We start from the raw sequence: 27,108 nt of genomic DNA on the forward strand, positions 1-27,108 counted from the left end.
ATGCCTAGCTCCATACCCTACGACCCGAGTCTGGTGTTGATGAGCGTGGTGAGCGAGGAGGCACTGGCGAATGTCGAAGCCATCTCAAAGTTGCAAGCCCCTGTCGACGCCGCTCACGATGCTCTCAACTCTCTCATCTCGTCCAAGAGAGGTCTGACGATGACCAAGACCGAACTCAGAAACCTTGGCATCAAGACTGATGCTCTGGACGAGGAGCTGAAGAAGCTGAACGACGCCGTGGAGAAGGCCGCGGTCACGTATGCAGCTGCCAGAATGGCGGCCGAGCCTCAGATCCAGCAACTGCGTCAGAAGATACATTCGGTTCACAAGCAGATCGAAAGCCCTGTCGACTACCTGCGCAGCGAGATCAAGACAATGCCACTTGCCGCCGACACCATGAACATGGATGTTCAGTATTTCTCCTTCGACTCAAACTCGCAGAACTCGTCTGCCTACAGCGCCCAGATCGCCTCGTACGTGTCGGGCGCCGTCAGCGGCGTCTTTGGCACCGACCAGTCCATGAAGATCGGCACCGCAGCTTCGAGTCAGGTCAGCCGGCAAGTGAAATCGCACAGCATCGAGGGTACCCTCGTGCTGTCTGTGAGCTGCACGCACAAGAACGCATCGATCGTGGCCCCTTTCGTGATGCACGTCGACAAGGCCATCAAGGTGTGGAACCATCTCTACCCCGGCAAGAAGCTGGATCCTACGAGCGGCAGCAGCATGATGAAGTGTGCCATGAACGAGAGCCAAGAAGACAAGGAGAAATTCTCCATCATCTCCGGCACCACCTTTGGATCGAGCTTCATCGGCATGGTCCACATTCTCAACTCCACGCAGACCTCTGCCTCTGAGACCATGGAGGCCGCGGCCATGTCCATGCAGCGCACCATGGACACGGGTGCCTGGTTTGCCAGAGCTGAGGGTAAAGTAGGCGTCAACGCCAAGTTTGCCAGCGACGTCAAGAACCTCCTCAGTCAGCAGAACGTCCAGTCTCACGTGACAGTCCTGACGATGGGCGTGATTCCCTCGATGGTTGCCAACTTGGTCTCAAAGACGGCCGAGAAGTTTGCCGATTTTGACCCAAGCGCCAACATGGCAGCCGTCGCCGCCATCCAGAACGCCACCTCATCAGAGCAGTCCACGGTGCAATCCATGGCCGAGGCTTCGCGAACGAGTGGACAGGCCTCCGAGATGCAAGGCAAGGCTATTGAGTCCTCGCTGAGCGCGTTGGCGGTCATCGATGGGGAGAAGAACAAAGTCCTGGACGTCAACTCGATGATGACGGCGCTGGAGGACTATCTGAAGAAAGCCTCCGAGGGAGACTCCGGCGTTCCCATCAACTACTACCTGAAGGATATTGATCAGAAGATGCTGGCGCAGATGTGGGCTGCCAAGTACTACCCTGGGAAGTTCATGTCTATTAAGTACGACGACACCGAAGCTGAAGGTGGCCAGGAAAAGGCGAAGCTGTGAGCTTTGGGCAACTGTTTTCTTTTTTTCTGCTTGTACTGATTTTTCAGACGCTTCCGATTATGTTCTGTAGTAATTCATTATCTAGTTGACAACTGTGATCAATACGGATTCAGAATGGGCTCGTTGTTCTATGTGATCTATGGGCCTGGAGGGAGCCTGAAGTCCCCTCCCGTTTGGATTTCTCTGCATGTGACATTGATCGGCTTTACCGCTCTGCCCGCATGCCACAATCTCAGAGACCGACGATTAGGGCGGTAACAGCCTCTACCTTTCACTCTGAAGGGGTCAGTTGAGCGTGGAAATCATCACTGTGTAATTAGACTCAGATGGCTGGCTGGTTGAGGCTTTCAAGGAGAACTAGTGTGAGAAATCACATAACACCTCAGATCAGACCCGCCAAGTTCTGTCGAACTGTGACTGCATGTCGACTTTAGTTTAATTTCAGACCAGGTGGTGTCGGAGATAGGAGAACCCCGATTGCTAAGATGAACTGATCACATCACATCCATCTTCGGTGCTCAAAGAGCCTCGTCAATCTCCGTGATGAAATGTCGAAGTTTCCACTTTTACCGCGCTTCAAGTCTTCAGCCGATTACGTCGTACGGAATATAGGAGTCTAGACTATCACGTCAAAATTCGCGACCGATCCTCCGCGTGTTTCGCGAGTAACCTTTCAGCCAGCTGAAATCCAATAGAAACCCCGGTAGCCGCTCAATTGAGGTTCCTGCATACATATCACCAGCTGAAAAGTCAGAGCGATGAAACCTACCGAATTTGGATGTCTGCGCCATTTCAATACTTGGAATGATGAATGGTCTGTGAGAATGACTAAAGATGACTATTGAAGTTCTTTCACATCCATTCAGACATCACAAGTTTGGAAAGGTTCGGTTTTAACCGCCGGAGCAACATTGAACATGACGGAATCCCCACACACACTTCGTGCCCACAATGGAGCTGAGCTAGAACTCATTGCGAGGTCATCGGACGTTATCGCTCTCGGTCAAGCAAGGGATGTGCAATGTATTCCTGGGCGGAAATGAACTTCTTTTTTGGTCCAGGTGATTTCTTCTATGCTTTATCGGGAATGGTTGACGATCAAGCTGCCGTTTGGCGGAGTCGTTCACACTGGATCAAGCATTCGGCTCCATCTCATTCCACGAGAATAAGAACCTGAGCCTGAGTGCTGCCCTCTACATGCCTAAAGATATCTGCAATCATCCAAGGTCGAAAGATCCAAGTTCGTCATCATCACACACACATTCAACCTTTTATTGAAAGTCTGTCTCAAAGCAGCCCAGCTTCACCATGTCTTCCATGCAGGCAGCCTACTTCAGCCCGGACAAGCCAGAACCCATCAAAAAGATCATTATGGGTTGGGTGAAAGAGAACAGTCAGAAAGTCTCACGCATTCATCAATTCGGATATGGTTGGGAAGCATGGTTGCAAGCTGATTTGGGATACCGTCTAGCTGTGCAACTAAACGGTACGATGAAATTGATTTCATGTCTTATGACTCTGAGATCGAACTTGAGCTGATCTGCGAGGATATAACACAGGCGCCGGGCTGAGACGCGAGACGTTCGTCTACAATGACCTGAGGCGTGTGGATTTGAACATCTATGGTAACGCTGGTCCAACTCAGCCCTGGCACCTTTTCGAGTTCAAGTGCAAGACTCCCACTCAGAACACCACTGAATTTATCAGAGGTCTGCTAGACGATTGGGACAAACTAGAGGATGTTGTGATTGGCAAAGATCATGCGAGGCTCTGGGCTGTCGGGTTCTGGGTGGATGATGATATGGGCAAACCCAACGACAATCGCCTTGCAAACTGGAACTTTGAGAAGGGTAATGGTGTCAATTTCATGTGGAGGAGCTGGTACAGCCCAAAACCCACTGCTAGATTATCTTAGGTAGCCTTGGGTCCCCAGTGAAAGTGATACCTAGCCTCGTATCTTTCGACCAGATCATCAGAAACACTCAATTGACATCTGATATCCTCTCACGCGTGTCTGGTGTAAAGCCAAATTGAAAATCTCGTACGTTTCCTCCCGCATGCAGTTACTAGAAATACATCCACGGTTTCCCCAGTGATCCTGATAGGCGGGCGGCGGTTCTCAGCCGAGCCCTGATGCATATCTTCATACCTACACTGCATTCGCAATGCCCGAAGTGGACGTGTCAAATTCACTGTTTTGTACGACGAAACTAATCGTGAGGGATATAAGGCCCATGATCACCTCAAAGCATCTAGGTAGTCAACAGGAAGCAGACCATGTCTCCGAGCGCAGTGTCTTGGTGGGGTGGCGCCAGAAGACACACCCCGATATTTATCTTGCGAAAGCACTTTGGACTTACTTCGTTGATTTTGGGTGGCGGTATACAACCAACAAGCTGCAGTCATGCAAGACATCATCATCATCCACATCGTCTCAAAGGTGCGTCATCTCCAGTGCGTAACTTTCAACCCCACAATGGCCGATCACACGCCTCATCTCCAACGGCTTACAGGCCCCCAGGCAGCACAAACTGGGCAAGCCGAGCATGATCTCGATGGTTACTCCTTGGCCAGCCTCTTGAAGCGTACCGTCTACCCGGTCATCCCCAATGACGAAAGCAACCCGTTGGGCGACAAGCGAGGCTATCAGGCATCCATCCCGATAACAGAGAACAATCTACCCCATCGCGATAACCATCTACGCCATCTCCTGCCAGGCTTATTCATGTTGCGAGATCAAAATGACAACAATTCGCATCCTGAAAATTCCCTTCATCGTATAGCTTTCTTTCTATTCATAGCGTAAACCTCAAGGTATAACAACACAAGTTGCACAGTTACCCTACCTATCTCACGTAGATGATGCCTTGCGGCCGATGAACTTTCTCACCCTCAAGTCATCACGAATAGGTACATCATGATCTCTCAAAGATACCGGCTCCCGGCCCGCCAGATCTACAGAGGAATACTGAGACCCACAACGAGCCCAGAAGTGGGATGTGGTTGTCTCGCCGGAGCTTTCGGGCCCTGGCTCCGTCACAAGCGGGCGCGCGGTTGGTCAGCCTCCGCTTTGCATCACCACCACGGGACAGATCCAAGCTTGAGAGGGGACGACAAAAGATGATGATATCAGATTAGAAGTGATGGTCTCCGTTTCCTTGCGTTATCGGATGATCGGTGATATCTTGGTCCTGTGGCAGACCTGTGATGGAGGAAAAGGTGGGATGTACGTTGTGTTCAAGTTGGAGGGTCTGGAATGGGGATGATATGTTGGAATGCGAGACTTTAGGTATGCAATCTTCATCGATTACCAGAGAGTGACCAGCGAAACTAGCTCGAAGTCGCTGCTACACAGTCGAAAGTGAAGTTAGGTGGGCAAAAACACCATCATTCTGGAGCTGAGACCAAAGCCCGGGATAAGCACAGCTGCTCACTTGTCATCTTGTTCTTTTTTTCTGTGGTCCTTTCTTTATGGCGTCTTACTTTCATCGTTCCCCTTCCCAAGTGTGTCATCGCCTTTCGTCTACTTCCTTTCGATCAGCTCCTGCTTGTGCACCACACGGGCAGGCACCGCCCGTGGATTTCAGACCCAAATACCCCCCCCCCCCAAACCCCCCGCCTCGACCTCTACCCACCCCTCACCTACTATCCCCCAGCACAGCCTCAAACTTGCAATCAAGCCTGATTCACACGCAGATATTGCATCATCTATTTCACTTCTACCATCCCTTTCCTCCCCTTTTAGCTTCTCAAACTAGTGCCCTGCCAAGAGCGACCCAGACTTCCTTCCCATTTGACAAGTTTGACAAGTCTCGACGCTGGTTCAGCGGTTGAAACTTTTGTAGGCTATTTAACGGGGCCCCGTTGCGCTAGTTTTATTTAGTTCGTGGGGGAAAAAGAAAACTGGAGAGCGAGCGTTAAAATAACCGCGGGTGAACATGAAGTGTATGGTTCGCCTCCGCTCGCTCGCTTATCCTTGACACGGGCGCCAACCAGAGGAAAAGTCAATATTGACTTCGGAACCTGGGGGCCCCTTCACACTCTGGGAGCAATGTCAGGCCGGCGGGGTATCGGGATCACAGTACCTATTGGTATGAAAACCACAAGTGTCGTTTGCCTCTCATGAATGGTGGGAAGAAAAGAGCGTATACGAGCAAGTTGGCTGTAATGCCACGATCTCGATGTTCAGGTGGCAGCGGTAATTATCAAGGCGTCATTGGCCGTCATAGACGCTATCGGTTATCTTGTCTTTTGCCTTGGAAAGGGGTATTTACAAGGCAGGGGTGTCCATCCAAGGTTGATATATGATAGGCAGAGAGTCCTGCCGCTTGGTCTTTCGGGGCCTATTACTGAGACCCGTAACACGCCCGAGGCCAAACCAAGGTCGATCGTCAATATTTGGGCTGGAATATAGCATAGAGTGCTGAGACTGTCGACGAGGTTAACTTCTTGTTGCAGTATCAACGGTATTCGGTCTTAGGCCGGGTCGGACGGCATTGATGCCCACTGGGCGCCTGCTCAGGCTTCACGAGATATCCCCGACATGGCTTCGTGCTTTCCCTTTGGCATTTTCCCAGGGAGATTTGTAGACCAATCTCGCGATGAAGATCTCCAGAGAGCCGCCGGGCTTGGTTTGGTTCCCCTCATAGGCACCACGACGAAGAAACGGGGACGGGCAGACTCGGGACATGGACGACAGGTGAACGGTTGGCTCGTAACGCTTGAGAATATGCCGGCTATGTAGAGCCAGAGGGATCGCCATCAATATCTATTTTACCCCGGGTATCCCGACAAGTGCGAAATGTTCCGACGCCTGTCCCCTCGCAGAAGGCAACAACGGCAGTACCAGACCAATGGAAATCATTGATGAGTGGAAGGAAGATTTGTGGAGCCTTTTTTCCCCGTGTCGAGGTGCGTATCGTCGTGAAGATGAGATCTGCCGCTGTCTAAGATCAGTGCCGGGGGTTCTAGAACCACGATCGACATGATGTGACTGGCTGAGAGCTCATGATGCACATGGCACAAGGGGAAGGAGATCGGAACGACTTGATGAGGAGGTGGAGGGCTGAGACAAGATATTGGGTTGCAGGGATGGGTCGTCTTATAGGGTCTGGGGTAAAGAAGCGGTAGATGATTGTCACATGTCGTTTCTTGATCTGCGATTGTATCGATGTATGTTGAATACAACCTGGAGGGGGCGCTGAATGAATATGAGATGCTTGAATATGACAAGACGATGCTAGATTGGATGGATGTTCACTGCTGAGTGAGACCTGTCAGGCTGTCAGCTTGGGATAATATAGGCTAAAAAGGGTGGGTCGTATGCAGATGCTGTGCAAGTTTACTGTCTCGGCATTCACTCCAACATCAGCATCTGGTGGCTCTGGATGACTTCGAGCCCATTTGTTGACAAGGTCGGAAATTGGGTAGACGGGTTATAATGAGGTAGGTGAATCCTGTTTCGGGGCGAATATGGATGTTGGGGGATTCTCAATGAAATGGCGTGGCTTGGGCCAAGATGTTGATTGAGAGCCCGATAGATGTCGTGAGGGTGAGGCTATCAGCAGCTTGCTTGGTCTCGGGAGGTGTGCGTGTGATTCTTTCGGGAAGGTGGGAGATCGACAGCTTGGAAGCCTCGAATGGAGGTTGCCCAGCATTTCTGCGAAGCATTAAACTCTTGATGTGATAGCAGGACGGGAGCATAACCGTCATACTGGTCTTGATTGTTCGTCTGGTGTGTCAAGTGAGCGAGATGAGGCAAGAAGAGGGTTAGGGTGTCTCACACAGCCAAAATTCCCACCCCACGCTGGAAAAACGGGAAGCTCGCCAAAAAGCACCCCACAAACTTGCAGAAGCGGTGTGTGCAACGGCAATGCGCTTTCTCAGAAGGTCTCAAGATCGGCGGCTAGTGCTCCGCGGCAAGCGCGTTTCTTTCTCGAATGGGTGTGGTCGATGGTTGGCAGTCGGTAGCGAGTGGTTGGCGAGTAGAGCAAAGCCGGAGGTGTACCTTCCGAAACAGGAAGTGGCAGGCATGGATTGACCAATCAGGGAGCAGATATTAAAGTCCGAACCCCGGTTTTTTCGTTTTGGATTTGGGAACACAACACCGTCTATTCTCAACCACGTTTTTTGGTTTTGGGTGTTCGTAAAAATGGTAGAACAGTTCATGCATGAGGAGGAGTTTGCTCAAGTTGATGGAACATATCTTTGTCAGTGTGGCCCGGTACGGTTGCAATTCTGTTGGAAGCACAGTTAACATGAAGAGCCATAAATCTCTTGATCTTGATGATGGCTGCTTCACTCAGATGTCAATAGGCGTAAACGTGCTGTCTTTATGGCCTCTACCTCCGATTCTCCCCGAGTCTGCGAAAAGAGATAGTTGTTCTCCGGACCCTTTGTACCTCATAGAATAACTAGACAGACAGTTTCATGAGTTCTCCTAACACCTGATAAAGAAATTTCGCATACCGGTGTCATAAGCGACCAGGAGATCTCCCTCCATACCAGACTCTGACGAAAGCTGCCAAAACGTGTCCCTGGATCTACGTTAAACTGTAACTAGTCATAATATGTGATGTAACTTGAGCTTGCGGTGAACCATCAGGCTGGACAGCCCCGAGGTTTTGGGTTCTGACCGAATTCATGTGACAACGGGCCCATCGAGCATTGCTATCTCGCTGATGGCTATTTCTTTTGATTGGCCAAGAGTTTCAGACGGTAAACACCAGCCATTATTCCGAGGGGCTGGAAGTTCTCTACATGAAAATCAGCCGCGTCGTCCCTGAATGATGCAATCACAGCCACAGCTTGTTATATCTGGGTGCCAACAGAGGTCGGACTCGCGTGCGGTGCACATATATGGGGAAAGCAGCTCGCGTACCGCATCACGCAGTAGGTTCATCCGAGTACTGCCCGTCATATGCAGGCTGACATAAACCCTAACCAAAATACCCTTTGGTTGACACCCTCAACAGCTTCGGGTATCAAAGTTGTGTTACACTCTGTGAGCACCTGACAGGCAATGGATCGACAGCTGGAAGAGAAGGTGCAACACCATGTCCGGGTTTCCCTTTTGTTGTTGCCCTGAGCTGAGGATTCCGCCGCCTTGGCTTTAAGAGGAGCTGAGGGAGGGGAACTCGGTCGTCAGTTTTGGGTTACGCCGACTATTTCTGTCAACCCATGATCCGCAGCTAGCAGCGCGGTCTTGGTGCGGTCTAGATCTGGTGGGGGTAGAGGGTGTCATTGAGGAAGCACGGGCCACATCAAGGTGGCATTGAACGGTTCAACGGTGCAGATACCGCCGTTAATACCCCCGCGGGCAAGCCGAAAATCTTGCAAGTTGCCAGGTTGCCTCCATCAGGTATGTACCTTTCTCTGTCTTTTCTGCCCGCCTTCATGCTTTCCCCGCCATTTCCCTGGCTCCTTCCGCCCTACCTGTACCTGCACAGCTCACACAACCCTGATGACGGAGGTGGAAGGAGAGACTGATCACACGTGCAATTGAACCCCGACCTGCGGCAGAGGCGGAATTCTAACCACCGTCAACATACGAGGCATTTATGAACCATCGTCCCAACAGTCGATTAAATGGACCGATTTAAATGAAGGACGGTTTCATGGGACCTGGCGAGCTAAGACGTGTTAAGGCGAGGCCCCGCGCCCCATACTATCTAGCAAGGTATCCAGGGTGTTCCGGCGCGGCGGCGAGACTGACCAGGTCCCGCCAGATCAGATCTCTCCTCTTTCTGTTGCCGGAGTGGCGGAGGAGAGGGAGTGGCTGCCGAAATGCACTCCTCAAAATCTTGCATGAAACCGAAACGAGGCAGAAAAGAAAAAAAGAAGCCGCAAAAACCTGGGGTCCCCAGACTTTCGTCTCTCTTTGCCGCACGCCCGTCTTCCCGCGCCAATATCCTGGGGCCCCTCACCAGCACGGCAGCACCAGACGTCAAGGCGCGCCTATTTTCCTGTCCTGTCCTGATGCGTCTCCGAAAGTCGCAGTCGGGATCACCCGCGACCATCCATGGTTCTCCTTTTGGGGCGAGTGCTTCCTCTTCTGTGCGCCCTCTTCTGGTTCTGGACTACCATTTTTGCTTCCTTTTTTCGCTGCCCTTTCCCATTCGCTTCCTAGTGCCTTTTCGAGCATACATGTGCACCCATACACACACCCAACCCCTCAACCCACGTCTGGAAGAACCAGTGTTGACTTGCGCTCCACCAGTCACGGGCTCACTTCGGGGCAGTTGCGGTCTCTTGCGGTGCTGCTACGGCGACTCCAAGACTGATCATCAGGGCAGGATCTCGATCCGTACTCCTCACCCTCACCCCCCTTCGCCCGCTCGTTCGATTTGGGTACAATCAGGCTCTGGCTGCGTACCGCTGAAAAATCTATTCCCCGGGGTCCCACGTGTCATGGGGTGGACGTGCAGAGTCCGCCGTCGAATCCGGGGGGTAATATGGATAATCATGGCATTTTTATGGGGATTTGGCCGAAACGCGGACTGCGGAGGGACTACTGTCTGCCTACCGTAGACGTCATGTACCTCGGCCAAGCTGCACTGGCGGCACGATAAAATAATCTCGCTTCGAATATTGTTCAGACATCCTAATTGGGACGCTGGTGTCTGCAAACACGCCTGCGGTGATACGAGCAAGCGCGGGGCGGCGGCAATTGCCCTGGGGGGCCCAAGACCAAGATACTGCCACCAGTGCAATGAAGTCATTCACAGCCATCCCAGCACCACTGGCCGGCACATGTCGAACCATACCCAACTGCCACATCCGGCATACTCAATATGGGTGAGAGGCTATTCACTCTCCCCCCCCCCTGTTGCTCTCATGGAGCCCAGGTGCCCTCCAAACCTTTAAACCTACATATCTCGCTGGTCGTGACTCGTCCTGTGACCTGTCCCCCCAAATTCACCTTCTTTCTTTCCAGGCCCAGTGGACCAAACGGATCTGACGACTTGACTTCCGCCCTGACCAAGGCAGACTCTGCTGTCACGACTTTCGGGTTGCTGGGACCGAAGTTGCGACTCTGCATCTTGGGAGCCGCTGTTACGGTAGGATTGGCACGGCGAGAGCCTCCAGGTCCTGCCCCCAGACCCTTCGTTCTTACTCCACCAGAAACGGGTCCTGTCAAGAACCGCAGACACGGTCCACCACGGCCCGACCATCCGCTCTCCTGTTCGCTTCCTTCCTTGGTTCGACAACAACACCATAGAACCCACTCCTCCCACCATCGTCATTCCCTTCCTGCCCAAAAGTGGTTATAAGTCGGCTTGTCCCTGACTACACCCGGTCCCGAACCATCACCACCACCAGTTTCCCTTGGTCGCTCGGTCTGTCTGCGGTTATTCTCTTGGCGGAAGGACTACCCTAGACAGACACACATACCCACAGACATCATCATGTCGTCGAGGAACAACCACGTCGGGGACACGACCGCCCAGTCCTACGATGACGCCGAGAAGGGTATCTACGAAGCCTCCCAACAGTCTTTACCGGTCCTCCCTACCCCACCATCACCAGTTTACTCTGTTGATGAGAAAGCCATAATCCAGCAGGTCGAGACAGTTCAGCCAACACCGGTAACATCTCCCATTCATGAGGGTATCACACCATCCTCCTCCACACCAGTCCTCACTCTTGCCTCGCGCAACTCACCGCCCTCTCCCGCCAGCGATGATCTCAAGAAGCCGCATGGCAAGCCACCAGCGAAGCCAAAGAGAAAAGTCAGCCGATGGATTCTGTTTCAACTGTGGTACAACACCTACCGCAAGTTCTTCACCATTGTGGTGACTCTTAACCTGATCGGTATCTTGATGGCTGCTATCGGGAAGTTCGAATACGCCACAAACCACCTGGGCGCGTTGGTGTTGGGTAACCTGCTGATGGCCATCCTGATGAGAAATGAACTGTTCCTCCGGTTCCTGTACATCATCTCTATTTACGGGCTCAAGAGTGTAAGTCATCAACCCTGTTGACGATCATGCCAAGAGACCAAAATCACTGACTAGTACATCGAACAGTGGGCCCCCATTTGGCTCAAGCTCGCTGTAACTTCGATCTTGCAGCACGTTGGTGGCATTCACTCCGGATGTGCCCTGTCTGGAGCATGGTACGTCTCTCTCCTGCTCAGTCGATGGTGATAACATGCTAATTTTGTACCACAGCTGGCTTCTCTACAAGATCGTCGACATCCTCATTCACCATGCCAAGCAACACCCTTCCGTGATCGCCACTGGTATCATCACCAATGTGCTGGTTGTGATCAGTATCTTGAGCGCGTTTCCTTGGGTCAGGAACAACCACCACAACGTGTTCGAGGGACATCATAGGTTGATTGGTTGGATGGGTTTGGCAACTACCTGGATCTTCGTCGTCCTCGGCAATGCCTACGACTTGAAGCTTGGAGAGTGGAGGCTGGATGCGCACTCTTTGATCTCCACACAGGAGCTTTGGTTTGCGGTCTTCATGACAGTCTTGTATGCTTACCACCTCCCCCTTTATCTTTGTGTGCCGGTCGAGCTAACACATGGCTACAGTGTTCTCATCCCATGGGTCACCCTTCGCGAAGTTCCGGTCGAGGTCGAGATTCCATCACCAAAGGTGGCCATTCTCAAGTTCCAGCGCGGTATGCAGCAGGGTCTGTTGGCTAGAATCAGCAGGACGTCCATCATGGAGTACCATGCTTTTGGCATCATTAGTGAGGGGAGAAAGAGCGGGTGTCATTATCTCATCTGCGGCGTTCAGGGCGACTTCACCAAGTCCCTTGTTGACAACCCGCCCAAGACAGTGTGGACCCGTGAACTCAAGTTTGGTATGTTCCCCTTTGCTCTCTTTACATTACGTTGGCGAAGACTAACAAGGAACAGCTGGTGTTGGACACGCCTCGGCCATGTTCAAGCGCGGCATCAGAGTTTGCACCGGTACTGGCATTGGCGCCGCTCTCTCAACATGCATCCAGAGCCCCAACTGGTTCCTCATCTGGATTGGCTCGGATCAGGAGAAGACCTTCGGCCCAACAATCTCACGGTTGATCCACGACAACATCGAGCCGGAGAGGATGATCTTGTGGGACACCAAGAAGAGGGGAGGCAGGCCAGACAGCGTGCAGCTGCTGAAGGATGTGTGGCACAGCTTTGGGGCTGAGGTTATCTTCATCACCTCGAACAAGGCGGGTAACGATGAGATGATGCAAGGGTGCTTGGAGGGTAAGTTTTTACCTCTTCCAAGGAGGTCACAAGAGAAGCAAAGAAGCTAACATGACAACAGCCGGACTCCACGCCTTCGGAACGCTTTGGGATTTCTAAACGACAAAGGAGAATAAAAGAACGGTTTAATTTGGGAGACACAACAAGAAAGGTTGCATGCATTGCTATTGGGGAGTTTTTATGACATTTTTTCATGTGTGGTGATGGCAGGCTGGCAGCCGCCTGTGGGACGGGGGACTGATGAGCGAGCATACCTACCTATCTATCCATGTTTGCATGTTTGTGTTGGATGATACTTTTCTTTTTTCGTTTCAAGTGGGCATATATTACGTCGAAATCTTTGTACAGAACAAAGTTTATTTTTTTTCTACTTTGGTTTGTTTCCTCCACGTTGTGGAGTTAGAGGCTTGTGTGGAGAAAATTGGTATCATGTTATGGACAGTCGCCCGCGTGGCTGGCATGGTGGAGGATGATGATAAGGGGGATTTTGGCTTTGTACATGTGCTTGTAACATCACAATCAAATCATATGAACACATGCTGCCCAAATTTATTTAGGTGATCTTGTTTTGCTGATGGGGGCGGACAAAATGAAGCGAATGCTGTTTGACTTTGTAAAAGATATTGCATGGCATTGTGTGCAAGCTCTGGCTAGACCTGCTGATACAGATCTATCTCGGTTTCATAACCTTTGTACCACTGGCCTATATAGCTTGAGGAATACGAGACCGGCGTAGTAAGCTTTGATGGTTGTAACGAGGTGGCTTTTTTCCTCACGTGTGGTTATGGGACTCGACTCCTACTTAATGTACGTGTTTCTCTTTTTCTCGTCACCATCTTTCAATACAGACTTTATACCTACACGGATTCTTCCAAATCGGCCACGTTCCGTGTAAATGAAGGGCTAGATCTACTGACAGGCTACATGCTGTGCTCGGCTAAGGAAAAGAAACAAAGCCTTTTTTACCTATTGTCATATTGGCTGGTGTGCTGGCATGAAGACACACCAACTGGGGAATTGTTGAACTTTCCCTTCAAGCCTTTTCGGACCATCCACCGATGTATTAGGTCCAGACTTTTTCGAGGATAGGTATTTGCATTATTTATCGATGCCCCTGGTTGACCAGTCGTGCTTATCTCTGCTCTCTTGTGGGAGTGAGTGGTGGCTTCTTGATTAGGGTAATGATCAAGTAGGGAATCTCAAAACGCCTTTTGGTGATCATGTGCTCTCGAAGCATGACGACGAGTCAAAGGTATTAGTACCCATAGAACAGGGCAGGATGTTGTTGTTATTGTGGGCAGTTAGGGGATATCAGCGGTACGAACGTAGAAGCTAAACATATACTTTACTACATCTAATCTTCAGGAACTCGGCTTACTTTCCATGGTGCTTCAAAAGGAAAAGGATTTCATGCATGCGTTGCTGGATTGAGAAAAGGTGCCTCTAGGATTTTGGGGCGAGTCATGTCTGAATTTGCATGTATGATTGCAAGAGATTCAAGAGAGACAATTATCAAACCTACATTTTCGGCAACTTGTACAGCCAGCATCGTGGAAACTTGCAAGCACCTTTGGTGCTGACAATCATAGGCGTCTAGGTATTCTTGTGTTCTAGGCTGATTAATGTCTGGCAGAAAGAAACAGCCAACATCGGTGTTTCAAGACTGCTTATTCACACCATGTAACGATAAAGCACACACGATCCAGCGTTGGGCGTGTCTTAGCGCCAAGCTATACATCATGCACAACCAAAGAATCATCGACACTAAAGAAGGAGGGGCGGCTCTTGGTATGACACGGAGATAGGCTGCAAGAAATCCCGAAGCATGTGCTCCAACCCCAGTCAAGGGGTGTTATTTGAAGGGCGCATTTCTTAGTAAGCCCCAGTGCCATTCGTATCAATAATCAAGCAAAGATTTGGGGTAACAAAAAGGGGGTCATGTAAGACTTCAAAAACATCAACATCTCTCGACCCCTCACATCAAACTCCACCAAACCAGGTCCTAAACTCCAACTTCACTAACACACCGCAGCAGAATGTCGGCCAAGTACACCGGAAAGTGCCTCTGCGAAGAGGGAGGCATCCGCTTCACCATCTCTGCTGAGCCTATTGATCCGGTATGCACATGTTATTGCGGCCATTGCAGCAAAGGCGCTGGCGGGCTGGGCCAGGTGGTAAGTTCAAAATCTTGAAACACATTTTGAGCGATGGCTAACACCAAAACAGATGGTGGCCTTCCCAGAAGAGAGCATCGACATTGAGTCGGGCAAAGAGCTCATCACCACCTTCACCTTCAAGAATACCGACAGCGGCAAGCCCAAAGACAAGATGTTTTGCAAGTCTTGCGGGGTTACGCTTTGGACTGCCCCTGAGCATTGGAAGCAGCTCAAGCAGCTATTGGTTCGGACACCGGTGTTGGATGGGGGGTATGTTTATTCTATTGGAAAGCAAGCACGTGGAAGTTGCTGACTCGAGGCAGAATTGACTGGAAGCCTACTGTTGAGCTTTCGACGAGCAAGCGGGCGAAGTGGACTTCTTCTGTTGCCGGGGCAGCGCAGCAGTGAGGGGTAATGGACGATGACGGTAGCGGGAACAGGGCATCGGACTTGGTGTTGAATGCGAGGCGGGATGGGATTTCAAGATTGGAGACCACGTCTGCTCCTATTGTTCCTGGGGTAAAATGTTGTGAATCCGTTACAGCGTTAGCAACTCTTGTTGAATGATAGCGATAATTGGGCGATAAGAAAGAGCAACAAGCATCAGCATGGTTCAATATCGGCATCGACAATGTGTCTGAGCCCCGTCTTGAAACGTTTGAAAATAACCAGATATCGTCATAGCAAAAGTCCATACTCGTGTTGCAAAAGAAGAAAGGCAGTGGCTTACCTGTCGATAGAAGTATGTCTTGGGAGTGATGGCCAGAATCGATGATTGAGCAAGACAGGAAGAATGTGGGGGGCCCCTGCCAGGATCAACTGAAGAGAGAAGGGAGGTGGGGGCACTGGCCAATGAGATCACCACCCCCGCCATCGGTGGGGGAGCATTGACCCCTGCAGCCATTGACTTGGCAGTGCATTCGAGTGTCGCTCTCTCAGGCACCCTGTTGGACTGTTTGTTCCCAACCAACACCAAGCTGATGCGCTAATCCCATCGCCTTCGACTATTTTGCTGGTGCGCAATCATTCAATCTGTCGTTCCGCCATTACTGTATTCTATCACGTGGAGTCTCGAAATCATGGCGATAAAAAACCACTTGCGGCTGTTGTTCACAGCCGGGTCGCTGCTTGCGACGACGTTTGCCAGCCCCGTCAGTCGCTTTGAAGATGACGACGATGATGACACCCCGCTGCCAGTGGTGATCTGGCATGGTGAGTACCGCAGCTCGCTCCATTGATTGACCATCTTCAGCTAACTATCCTTCGAACCAGGTCTCGGAGACGCCTACAACGCCGATGGCATGCGTCAGGTAGCCGACCTCGCCGAGTCAGTCAACCCCGGCACACTCGTCTACCCCATTCGCATCGAAGACGCCGGCAACCGCGACCGCTACGACTCCTTCGTCGGCAACGTCACCGAGCAACTAGCCAAAGTGTGCGTCGACATCGCCGCCCACCCGATCCTCTCCACCGCCCCAGCCATCGACGCCGTGGGCTTCTCCCAAGGCGGCCAGTTCCTCCGCGGCTACGTCGAGCGCTGTAACAATCCCCCCGTCCGAAGTTTGATCACCTTCGGCTCCCAGCACAACGGCATCACCCGCTTTAGAGACTGCGAGACGAACGACTGGATCTGCCGGTTCGCCATGGCCGTCCTAGGGACCAATCCCTGGTCCCCCACGGTCCAGGGCAAGCTGGTCCCCGCGCAGTATTTCCGCGATCCTGAACAATACGAGAAGTACCTCGAGCATTCCAACTTCCTTGCGGATATCAACAACGAGCGGTCGATCAAGAACGAGACGTACAAGAAGAACATTGCGAAGCTGGAGAACTTTGTCATGTACATGTTTGACGAGGACACGACGGTGGTGCCCAAGGAGACGTCGTGGTTTGAGGATGTGAATGGCACCGAGATTACACCTTTGCGTGCGAGGAAGCTGTATTCGGAGGATTGGTTGGGATTGAGGGAGCTGGATCGCAAGGGCGGGCTGAAGTTCAGGACTGCGCCTGGGGATCACATGCAGTTGTCGGATGAGTTGTTGACAGAGGCATTTGGGGATTTCTTTGGGCCTTTGAATAGGCACAAGGGGAGGTCGGATCCCCGTCCTGCTTCGCACGTTGGAGACGAAGAGTTTGACATGGGCAGTGGCGGGAGGTCAGAGGGTCGTCCTGCTTCGAGAGGCGGAGAAGTTGAGTCTGATATGGGCAACGACTTGTAAGGGATTGAACTATTTTTTAGGAAGGGCGCGTCAGGAACACGGAACTCTGGGTATGAATCATGGATGGATAAGGGTAATTATGGGGTACCTAGCTGGGAAGAGCACAGCGATGAAGGGAGTCATTTACTGTGTATAGGGGCAGGGTTTGTATTTTCCTTCGCTTTGGGAATAGGCGTCAGGAATCAGTGGTTGGGAAACAATCAGGCAAAGGTCCGAGTCTTTGGCACCTTTTGTTTTAGTTATTGAGTAGGCATGGGAGTACCCCGAATACGTATTTTATGCGCATACTGTGGTATGACGGGGTGGAAAGTGTATTTGAAATTAAGTTTGCTGTGTCTGCTGTGGGATGAACGGGTGTAACGGTCACAAACATGCTGTGGGTTGCGTCATGGAGAGACATCATGGGCCTAATTTCTGAAGATTGCGAAGGTGGGTGAGAGGCGGCATGACCATGGCCGAGTGTCACGACATGCGAGCATTCCTTACAGCATGCAGCTCTCTGGTTGTTGCAAGTGTTGGATTCCGAATATTGACCAGCTGGTTAATGACGCATGGTTATACATATACACAGTGTCTCATGCTTTGCTCCGGGATCCGAGCTGTTGGGCAACAGTAGCGTTGAGAGCAATGATGACAAGAACTTCATGGCCGATGTGGTTTTTTGAGAGGCTCCTCTTCAAGATACGAGCTTACAAGCCCAATAGGCACATTCATGAGACTCCTCAACACTTATCTTATCAACCCATCGGAATCCTTTTGGCTACCTACCTATCTATCCTCGGCACACCCCGATCGGTGATCCAACTCCAAACTGCACAACAAGAACAGGGAACATGCGGGTTCTAAAAGAGATGAGCTCACATGCCAAAGCTCGTCCCAAGCTTCAGAACTCGTGGGTTAGGTGAACGTCTTTTTGCTCCAGTGAAACTGTCTATTTCCACAACATCACCAACAAAAAATGTTCAGGCCTAGAATATTAATAAAGTTCAATAATCTAGCTGTGGGGAACATCCAGCCATGGTGGGGTTGGATCGCGAAACTTTATATGGGGGTGGGTGCCTCGGGCAGAGGAGGTGCGAAAAAACGCGCCTGGAAAATTGTTGGAGCGGAGCTCTTAAGCAACCTGAGGTGGGGGAGGAGGCTGGCTTTTTTCTGCGTTGCTGCAGTAGCGGAAACATGGGCCAACGTTGGCGAGAGCGAGAGAGAAAAGGCGGATGAGGATGGACAAGAAGAAGAAGAAGGGGAAAACAAATAACAAACCGTCCATGTAGAAAGAAAGTCATTGTCAAAGAGCCCCCACATGTTCATCTAACTGTAGGGAGATATCTACCTTATCCAATCTAAATCCATCGGATTTTAAAGCTGGGATTGAATTCTGCCACTCAAACCCCCCCTGTATGTCATCAGATTGTACTGATGCATAACCGCTGTGCAAGGGCGGTAAATACTCCATAGGGGACCTCGAACCTGCTGAAGCCACCAAATGGCCCGGGATCAGCGCTGGACAATGCTGGACCGAAGCACGCCAGTCAGCCAGACAACGCGACATGGGATGCCACGCCAAAAACGCGCCCGCCGCAGCAGGGACTCCTCATTAACAAAATCGCGTCCTGCCGCAACGAGTGAGACGACGGGACACGAAACCTGCATCTCTTAAATACCCAAAATCCCCACTTCCACAAAGCCCTCCCAGCTACACACTACCCGGGTCACTTTCCACGAGGCCATCTTTTTGTGAATGGGCTTTCTATTCTCTTCCTTTCTATTATCCCTTGGTGTCCTCGTCATTGTCAGCTACAGCAGCTCACCCATAATTGGACCGACTTACAAGGAACATCGCGATTTGGTAGGCGGGTTCTGCAGGTGGAAAAGACCGCACTTCGACGCGCCTCAATCTGGACACGCGAGGTTTCCACTTCCAGGACACGGCTAGCAAAGGTTTTTCCAACCTCACCACCACTCCCAACTTTGCAAAAGCTACTCCGTAAACCTGTCACGATCAAGACGTGAGCCAACCAAGATCAAGACAACACGAACAATGGACTCCTCTCCTTCCGCCCTCACCAAGACCCGGGAGCCCTCGCTGCCCACCCTCCAGGGCGTGAAGCGGCCTGCACCTTCCTTGCTCCCTGCATTCGAACCCCTTTCCTCATCACCAGGTCTCCCAAGGCCATCGAAGCGGCAGGCAACAGCATCAGCCTTCTTCAAGTATCCCACTCCGGCACCAACATCGAGCACCGGCATCCTCTCCTCCAGTCCCCCACGCTTCGGAAACCGGCCGGCTCCTCCAAGACCACAGTCGAGGTCAAGCGTCACAGAGCGTGCTCCACTGTGCGATGTCCGCTCTGTGGACCTCAACGAGAACGGGGAGACATTGTTGATGGGACGATCGAGCAATTCTTCACACTATCAGCTGTCGGCCAACCGGTTAATCAGCAGAGTACACGTCAAGGCGCGATATATCGCCGCCGCAGAGCCCCTCGAGCCAAACAAGATTGAGATTGTATGCAATGGATGGAACGGCCTAAAGCTTCACTGCCAGGGGCAGACATGGGAGTTGGCCAAGGGTGATTCCTTCACCTCGGAGACCGAAGGTGCTGACATCATGATCGATGTCCACGATGCGAGAGTATTGGTACAATGGCCGCGTCGTGAGAAGGAACGTGACGTGTTGGGTCAGCTCAGCGATTCATCCTGGGATGAGTCTCCTCGCCCAAGAGTTGGCAGGGTGGCAGGTGCTTCGGAGCTTCATGGTAGTCCTCTTAGAAGGTCGGTGCGCATCGGTAGTCCCGAGTCACCCACACCTGCCAATGTGTCCAGGGCAAACGCGAGCCTCAACGAGTTGTTGGCTGTTGATAACGAGCATGCCGACGCGGTGCAGATCTATGAGGATGCCAGTGCTGATGAGCAAGAATTGCCGAGACTGACCGACGCTGCCGAGGAGAGCTTCATGACACAAGCTGCTCCAAGTTTGTCCAGCGACCTAAGCGAGCCCGAATCGGAGGAGGAAAACGATGCAGACGAGGAGAATGACCCCATCATTCACTCTTTCGGTCCCTTTGGCGCCAACCTCAACAGCCGCCTTGCCTCTTTCTCGGCCAACTCTCCTCGGGGACACCGTGTGTCTCGTAACCCACTTTCCGATGTGGCCGGCAGAACACAGGAGAGAATGGAGCCCATCTCTGAGGACGAGGCCGAGGATTTGTTGAGCGGTCTTAGTGACGAACAGAAGGCCAACATCACCAACCACGTGGTCAACCAGCTTGCATTCTCTCGTCTCTCTTCGACTCCTTTGACCACCATCATGACCAATCTTCCTGCTGCCGAAAAGAAGGACTTGAAGAAGGACCAGCTCCGTGTTATTATTGAGGGCACTGCGGCGGTCGGCATCATCCGTAGACAGGGCAAGGACGCGGCCGGCAAGCCTCTGGAAAGCGAGTATTACTACATCCCTGAGAAGGATAGTGATGAACATCGCCGTCTGGCCGTGACGGACGGCCTTCGGAAGCCCAGTTTGAGAAACTGCCGCAAGCAGCACAAAGTAAGCCCCCCCAAATCGTACTGTTCAGTTTGTCAACATGACTAACATGAGGTCAGCAATACTTTTGGAAGCGCCCCAAGACTCCTTGAACTATTCACTACAACATGTCACATTATTTCACCTTTTTGATCCATGGTTTCTCTCGTATCGGCTATCGGCGGCGGTGGCGGAGTTCTTGTTGCGACGGAAAACGGAAACACCTTGTTCACATACCCCCATACCCCATTTCTTCGTCTGTCTCATATTAGGGGTCGTCACTTTGTAGCGCTGTATTTGCTCCAGGATATTCGCATAGCGCAAGGCGTTTTGTTTCCGTGTACAATTTGGTTTTTAATCGTAGGGGGGTGATGGTTGATGGCTTCGCTGACGGATTGGCGTCGTCATCTGGCTTGACGATGGGGGAAGAGGACGAGGACGATGAGGAGGTGCTAAGGGAACGAAATGAACGGAATGCTTTTAGGGTGATGTATGTATTATTTGTATGTCTGAAGAAAATGGCCTCGAATAGAAGATGCAAATGGATAAATCGTCTTAGGAACAGTTCTTGAAGTGCCTCGTGCGATGGAAGAGTAAGTAAACAAACAGAACCAATCATGAGATTTCCTGGATCGTCATCTGGACGGAAGCACCTGAAGAACCAGAGATCTGGAACAACAGCTGCAAGCAACCACAAACGAACGCCCCACATCAGCCCCACCTACCTTATTCTTGGGCTGAGCAGGGGTGTCCCGGCAGGCACAGATCTCGCTGATAAGATAAGCGGAAAATCCTGCCCTCCGACCGCCAAAAATTCTTGGAGGACCCAGAAAAAAGTTATCGCCGTCGCAAGAGACAGAAGCCGACCTGGATTGCGACGACCGACGACAACCTTCTTGCCGCTGTCCATATCATCACCTCACAATGTCGCCCTCCGCTGCTGTCACCAAGACGGCCGAGACCACGGTCCCTGTCAACCCTGACCAGACCCTCAAGGCCTGCAAGGCGCTTGTTGCCCACATCAAGAAGGCCGCCGCCGCCCCGCCCAAGGACGGAAAGCAAAACCTCCTCGCTGATGCCGAAACCACCGTCGCCGAGACTCCCGTCTGGCTCACTCTCACCACAAAGAACCACATTCACGAGAACAACCGTATGTCTTTATCCCTTGAGCACGCCCCGTCAATGGCATGAGTGGCCTCAAAGGAGGCTTTCGGTCATCGCGAGTCAAGCCGACGCTTGCACCAAGCGTCGATGATTCACTCACTCTTGGTTCTGTGCCCGACAGGCGCTAACAGTTCCCAGGTCTTCAGCCAGGAAAGATTGCTCTCCCCAACCCCCTGAACACCAGCGAAGAGGTCAGCGTCTGCCTCATCACAGCCGATCCCCAGAGATACTACAAGAACGCCGTCGCCGATGAGTTCCCCGAGGAGCTTCGCAAGAAGATTGGCAGAGTCATCGATCTCACCCACTTGAAAGCCAAGTTCAAGGCGTACGAGGCCCAACGCAAGCTGTTCAGCGAGCACGATGTTTTCCTTGCCGACGACAGAATCATCAACCGCCTCCCCAAGGCGCTCGGCAAGACGTTTTTCAAGACCACCACCAAGCGCCCCATTCCTGTGGTGCTGATGGCCCAGCGCGAGAAGGTTGACGGCAAGCGTGTTGCTGTTCCCAAGGGCTTCATGGTCAAGAAGAACAAGCGCGACCCCACCGAGAATGCCAACGCCCGTCCCACCGCCGAGATTGTCAAGGAGGTCGAGAAGGCCATCGGTGCCGCGCTGGTGCATCTTACCCCCTCTACCAACACCGCCATCAAGGTTGGATACGCTGGGTGGGAGCCTGAGAAGATCGCCGAGAACATCACCGTGGTGGTCAAGGAGCTGGTCGAGAGATTTGTGCCACAGAAGTGGAGCAACGTCCGCAGCTTTTACGTCAAGGGCCCAGAGACGGCTGCCCTTCCCGTATACCAGACGGACGAGTTGTGGTTGGACGAGAGCAAGGTTGTTCCCAACGGCCAGGAGGGGTCCAGCGCTCTCCCCGGCAAGAGGGAACAGAAGCTCATCAAGGGCGAGAAGCCCAACATTGGCAAGAAGCGCAAGTCGTTGGATGCCGAGCCTGAGCCAGCTGCCGAGGAGGCACCGGTTGCCAAGGAGGACAGGCCAAAGAAGAAGGCCAAGAAGGTGCTGCCGGAGAGCAACGACGAGAAGCTCGACAAGGAGATTGCGGAAAGGAAAGCGAGGTTGAAGAAGCAGAAGGCGTCGGCCAAGAAGGCGGTGGAGGTCTAATTCAGGGATACCAAGGGTGAAATTTGGGGGCTATGTTCATGTCACTGGTGAATCATTGCTTGGAGTTTTGGAGTCATTTGGGCATTAAAATGGCAGGCTACAGTTGAGACGGTGCGCGATGGGTACCTCGAGGCAAATAGATGGGCTTTGTGTTGATAGCTGATGATGCTTCAGTAATCTGATGTTGTTGTGCTATCTGTGTCTGGGTTATCCAGTTGATCACTGCTTATCGTCCTGCACCTGTCACCTGGTGGACTGCCTTTGCTAATCCATCTTGGCTGCTGTCTCCAACCAAGGATCGCATTTTACCCCAATATTTATCACTTCGCACTTCGGAAAAGACAGTGGTGTTGCCCCGCTCGGGACACTTGATAGCCTGACCAAGCTTTCCCAGGTGGATGGTCACGCGCTTTAGCCTAACGCCTCAGGATTCCCAAATCAACTGCCGACGGCCAAAAGTGCACTGATAATGCTCTCGTAATCTTCTCCGCATCTAGCCCAGCGACAGCCATTTGCTACTATTCACCGACGCCAATGGAACACGTGGGATGCCCGAACCATATTTCTTTGGTTTATTGCGGTCCCTCCATCCGGGACACGGCTTGGATCGAAGAGTGGTTGATAGCGGGTATGTTCGGGACCGTGGCGTGGTATTGATCCTGGGTTTGGGACGCCCGTTTTGCACGCCCAAACAGAGTCAGGATTTGTTCTCCATTCAACCATGGATCTGTCGGTTGTTTACCTGTAGGTTCTGAGGGGTTGGGAAGGAATGGGACTACCAAATCGTAACAGATTCAATGCCAGTCGTTCACCACTCACTTACTCCACACTCACTAGCTGCTCGGCCATGGGCAAAGTGCCCCATACCGTCTCCGCAATCCCCAGGTTTTCCTCGCACTCTATTTTAACGTCCGACCGAACGAGCCACTGATTGGAACCGCCCGTTCATGCATCCACCAGCTCACCCTCCTCGGACACCACTCGACCAACCAATCATCGTGCTGGAGTTGGTGAAGGTCCAAATGTCTGTCGTTGGCTGTGGCTGGCCTTCAACCGGGGCTTGGCATCAAGTGTCCATGACCGATGGGTAGATCGGCAGATGACGGCCCCCCCCCCCCCCCCTCCCCTCCTCAGCGGCGGCCGGTTGAGAGAGATTGAGTTGCCTTATAGCTGGGGGGTTCCTTTTCTGGGACTACTATCACATATATGTCTGCTGGAAAACCGCTTCCTCGGTTCCCACAAGTCGGGCTCTCGTATGCGTTTTCTACGCCTTCAAGACATATAACCCCCTGACTGAGCCAGACAACTTCAACAGTTGCACCTTGGTTCAGTTATTTCCCATCAAACAACAGGAAACATTCCCACATTTTGGTCGGGGGTTTCAACACCAGCCCCCACCTCAACAATGGGTGTCCTCAAACCCGACGAAGACTTGACCGGCCTCGCGCCAGCAAACCTCCTCCACACCATCACCACCTTTCTCACAGCGCACTACCTCCTCCTCACCCTCTCCTTCCTCTTCCTCCGCGCCCTCGTCAAGAGATATGCCTCCCCCCTGCGGAAGTACCCCGGTCCCGTCCTGGCATCCATCTCCCGGCTCTGGAAAGTGAAATCTGTCGCCTCGGGCCGGACCCATCTCGAACATATCGACCTCCACCGGAAATACGGCCCCGTCGTTCGCATCGCACCAAACGAAGTCTCGGTCTCGTCCCCCGAGGCGGCGAGGACGCTCCTGTCAGCAGGGAAGAGATTTTTCAAGACGGATTTCTACGGGGTCTTCCCCCCGCCGGAGAACCCTGATATTTTCACCGAAACGAGGGAGGACGTCCACGCTATGAAGAAGCGGGTGGCGAACGTGCCGTACAGCATGGCGGCGATGCAGCAGCTGTCGCCGTTTATTGACGATACCATCGAGCTCTTGGCGACGAAAATCAACAACCATATCGAGTCGTCGCCCGATGGGGAGTTTGATTTGGGGGATTATTTGCACTATTTTGCGTTTGATGTGCTGGGGGAGGTGGCGTTTTCGAGGTCGTTTGGGTTTTTGAAAGAGGGGAGGGATGTGGACAACGCGATCAAGACGATTGATAACAGTCAGACGTATAATGGGATTGTGGGGCAGGTTCCGGAGTTGGATTTTTTGTTGCGGAGGAATCCGCTTTGGCAGTTTGTGCCTTGGTTGAGTACCAAGAACGCGTTGATTACGAGGATGGCGCTGGAGGAGATGGGGAGGCGGCAGCCGTTTGATAAGGATAGGGGGGGTGGGTTGAGGGGCGGGGTTGGGGTGGACGGGAGGAGAGATTTGATGGCTAGTTTGATACAGGGGCATTTGAGGGATAAGGAAAGGTTTGGGGTGGGGGATGTTTTTGCTGTGGCTCATGGGGCTATGTAAGTCTCTCCTTGTGGGAGGATTTGTCGAAAGATGGCTAATTCGATGGTGAAATAGCTTTGCGGGATCGGACTCGACGGCGTCGACGATGCAGAGCTTCTTTGGCATATTTGGATCGAAGCCCGTTTACAGGCGTTGCTGAGGAGATTGAGAACGCGGTGAACACGGGGGGTATCCCCGGCCGAGGGGAATATCACCTGGAATCAGTCGCAGAGTTTGGATTACTTGCAGGCCTGTCTCAAGGAAGCGATGAGGGTGAGGCCGGCGGTGGGGCTCAACATTACGAGATTGGTCCCGCCTGAGGGTGCGGAGCTGGATGGACATTTCTTCCCTGGAGGCACCACCATCGCGGCGAACGGGTGGGTGCTACATCGTGATAAGGAGACGTTTGGGCAAGATGCAGACGATTTCAGACCTGAGCGGTGGTTGGAGGACGAGGAGAGGGCGAAGAAGATGGAGAGGTATATGTTTCAGGTAAGCACCCGTTTTTGTTTGTCCGCATTGTGCGCTGGGAGATGCTGATGTTTTATTCTCGATAGTTTGGGGGTGGAAGCCATCTGTGTATTGGGCGGAACTTGGCGCTTCTGGAAATCAACAAGGTGATTCCACGGTTGTTGAGGGACTACAGGTTTGAGCTGGCGCACCCGGGCCAACCGCTCAAGGCCAATGCGTCTTTCTTTGTGGTGCAATCAGGATTGGAGGTGTTTATCAAGAAGGCTTAGGAAAACCTTCCTTCGTGCGTAACTGGGTGTTGGAGGTGTTATGTGTACATATATGGTGTCGTTTTCCAGCGTATTAGTTGCCACCAACTGTTTCACCTGTATGCATGGCCGTTGGGGAAATGATGAGTGATCGGTATCCGGCACGAGGTCTGTACAACAGGACATACCCAGTGGGGAGGGGGGTCGTGGAAATGGTCTGTACAACAAGACAACGTGGACATTGGTAGCCGCGCCTCACTGGGATATGTCTTGGCAGGAGATCACTACGATAAGCGGCCAACCACAAGGCCATGAGAAGCGCGGCCCCTCTATTCCTCTCGGCCCAAGCCTGCATTGAAGGGGCGCGGAAGCGGCTGCCGAGGCAAGCAAACGCGCTTCTCCGTTGGTTGGCGTTTTTCTATGTTGTACTGTTGTTTGCTTTGGGGTCCCGTCCAAGGGTTTGGGAGAGGATCAACATCACACAAAACAGGGAATAATTCTGGTGGAGGGTCGGTCGCTGATATTTTTTTTCTCTCCCCCAGCTTCTCTTTTCCGTCTGGTCTGATCAGTTTCACCCGCATTCTTTCCCGCACATGGCCTGGAAAGACGGAGAATTAACTGATGATGGCAATGGCGCTGCCAAATCTCCAGTACTCCGATCTGCCCGAGGCGGTTCACCGACAGCATGACTTCCCCGAGGTAGTCTCGGAGGATGCTCCCCAGGCGGTCGAGCGAAGCGGAGAGACGGCCAAATACCTTGCCTACGCCAATGTTCAAAACCTCGAAAGCAGCATCGACACAACCTCGGCCAAAGAACCTCCAGAACGACGCATCCTCGGCCTGAAGCGAAAACCCATTTTCATCCTGTCCATAATCGGCGCGGTCATTCTCATTGGTGCCATCGTGGGCATAGCCCTCGGCGTGACAATCTCCCAACGAAAATCCCCTTCCTCCCAAGAGATCAACATTGACGATTCCCTCTCCCCCAACGCCACCGACAACTCCCCACCAGCACCACCACCATCCCAACCCTCCATCAACCTCACCGCCCTCCCCTCCAACATCTCCCCCCTCTCCTCCCTCGCCTCAGCAAACTACACCGACCCCAAAACAAGCATCGTCCACCTCCACGTCTACTCCCAACTCCCACCCCCCTCC

At 52.4% G+C, this 27,108-nt stretch overlaps 8 protein-coding genes across 8 annotated transcripts; all 8 read left to right on the plus strand.

The window, feature by feature from the left end:
* On the plus strand, window positions 1-1,476 carry PODANS_0_20 (uncharacterized protein; the record flags this gene model as incomplete). The annotated part of the gene is made up of 1 exon (XM_001904490.1): window positions 1-1,476. The coding sequence occupies one exon, from the start codon at window positions 1-3 to the stop codon at window positions 1,474-1,476; it is 1,476 nt and encodes a 491-aa protein (XP_001904525.1).
* A 1,308-nt stretch (window positions 1,477-2,784) lies between these two features.
* On the plus strand, window positions 2,785-3,391 carry PODANS_0_25 (uncharacterized protein; the record flags this gene model as incomplete). The annotated part of the gene is made up of 2 exons (XM_001904491.1): window positions 2,785-2,962; window positions 3,036-3,391. 2 exons carry the CDS (start codon window positions 2,785-2,787, stop codon window positions 3,389-3,391), a joined length of 534 nt encoding a protein of 177 aa, XP_001904526.1.
* A 7,492-nt stretch (window positions 3,392-10,883) lies between these two features.
* PODANS_0_30 (uncharacterized protein) lies at window positions 10,884-12,788 on the plus strand (the record flags this gene model as incomplete). The annotated part of the gene is made up of 5 exons (XM_001904492.1): window positions 10,884-11,438; window positions 11,505-11,593; window positions 11,649-12,549; window positions 12,629-12,689; window positions 12,751-12,788. 5 exons carry the CDS (start codon window positions 10,884-10,886, stop codon window positions 12,786-12,788), a joined length of 1,644 nt encoding a protein of 547 aa, XP_001904527.1.
* Window positions 12,789-14,725: 1,937 nt separating this feature from the next.
* PODANS_0_40 (uncharacterized protein) lies at window positions 14,726-15,253 on the plus strand (the record flags this gene model as incomplete). Its single annotated transcript, XM_001904493.1, has 3 exons — window positions 14,726-14,863; window positions 14,916-15,115; window positions 15,169-15,253. 3 exons carry the CDS (start codon window positions 14,726-14,728, stop codon window positions 15,251-15,253), a joined length of 423 nt encoding a protein of 140 aa, XP_001904528.1.
* A 671-nt stretch (window positions 15,254-15,924) lies between these two features.
* On the plus strand, window positions 15,925-17,061 carry PODANS_0_50 (uncharacterized protein; the record flags this gene model as incomplete). The annotated part of the gene is made up of 2 exons (XM_001904494.1): window positions 15,925-16,057; window positions 16,118-17,061. 2 exons carry the CDS (start codon window positions 15,925-15,927, stop codon window positions 17,059-17,061), a joined length of 1,077 nt encoding a protein of 358 aa, XP_001904529.1.
* Window positions 17,062-19,099: 2,038 nt separating this feature from the next.
* On the plus strand, window positions 19,100-20,647 carry PODANS_0_60 (uncharacterized protein; the record flags this gene model as incomplete). The annotated part of the gene is made up of 1 exon (XM_001904495.1): window positions 19,100-20,647. One exon carries the CDS (start codon window positions 19,100-19,102, stop codon window positions 20,645-20,647), a length of 1,548 nt encoding a protein of 515 aa, XP_001904530.1.
* Window positions 20,648-21,502: 855 nt separating this feature from the next.
* Window positions 21,503-22,860, plus strand: PODANS_0_70 (uncharacterized protein; the record flags this gene model as incomplete). The annotated part of the gene is made up of 2 exons (XM_001904496.1): window positions 21,503-21,728; window positions 21,881-22,860. The coding sequence occupies 2 exons, from the start codon at window positions 21,503-21,505 to the stop codon at window positions 22,858-22,860; spliced, it is 1,206 nt and encodes a 401-aa protein (XP_001904531.1).
* A 1,405-nt stretch (window positions 22,861-24,265) lies between these two features.
* On the plus strand, window positions 24,266-25,971 carry PODANS_0_80 (uncharacterized protein; the record flags this gene model as incomplete). Its single annotated transcript, XM_001904497.1, has 4 exons — window positions 24,266-25,248; window positions 25,307-25,373; window positions 25,436-25,723; window positions 25,789-25,971. The coding sequence occupies 4 exons, from the start codon at window positions 24,266-24,268 to the stop codon at window positions 25,969-25,971; spliced, it is 1,521 nt and encodes a 506-aa protein (XP_001904532.1).
* Window positions 25,972-27,108: the final 1,137 nt, after the last annotated feature.

The sequence above is a fragment of the Podospora anserina genome, chromosome 6 (genome assembly GCF_000226545.1).
Source record: "Podospora anserina S mat+ genomic DNA chromosome 6, supercontig 3".
In the NCBI taxonomy this organism is placed as follows: Eukaryota; Fungi; Ascomycota; class Sordariomycetes; order Sordariales; family Podosporaceae; genus Podospora; species Podospora anserina.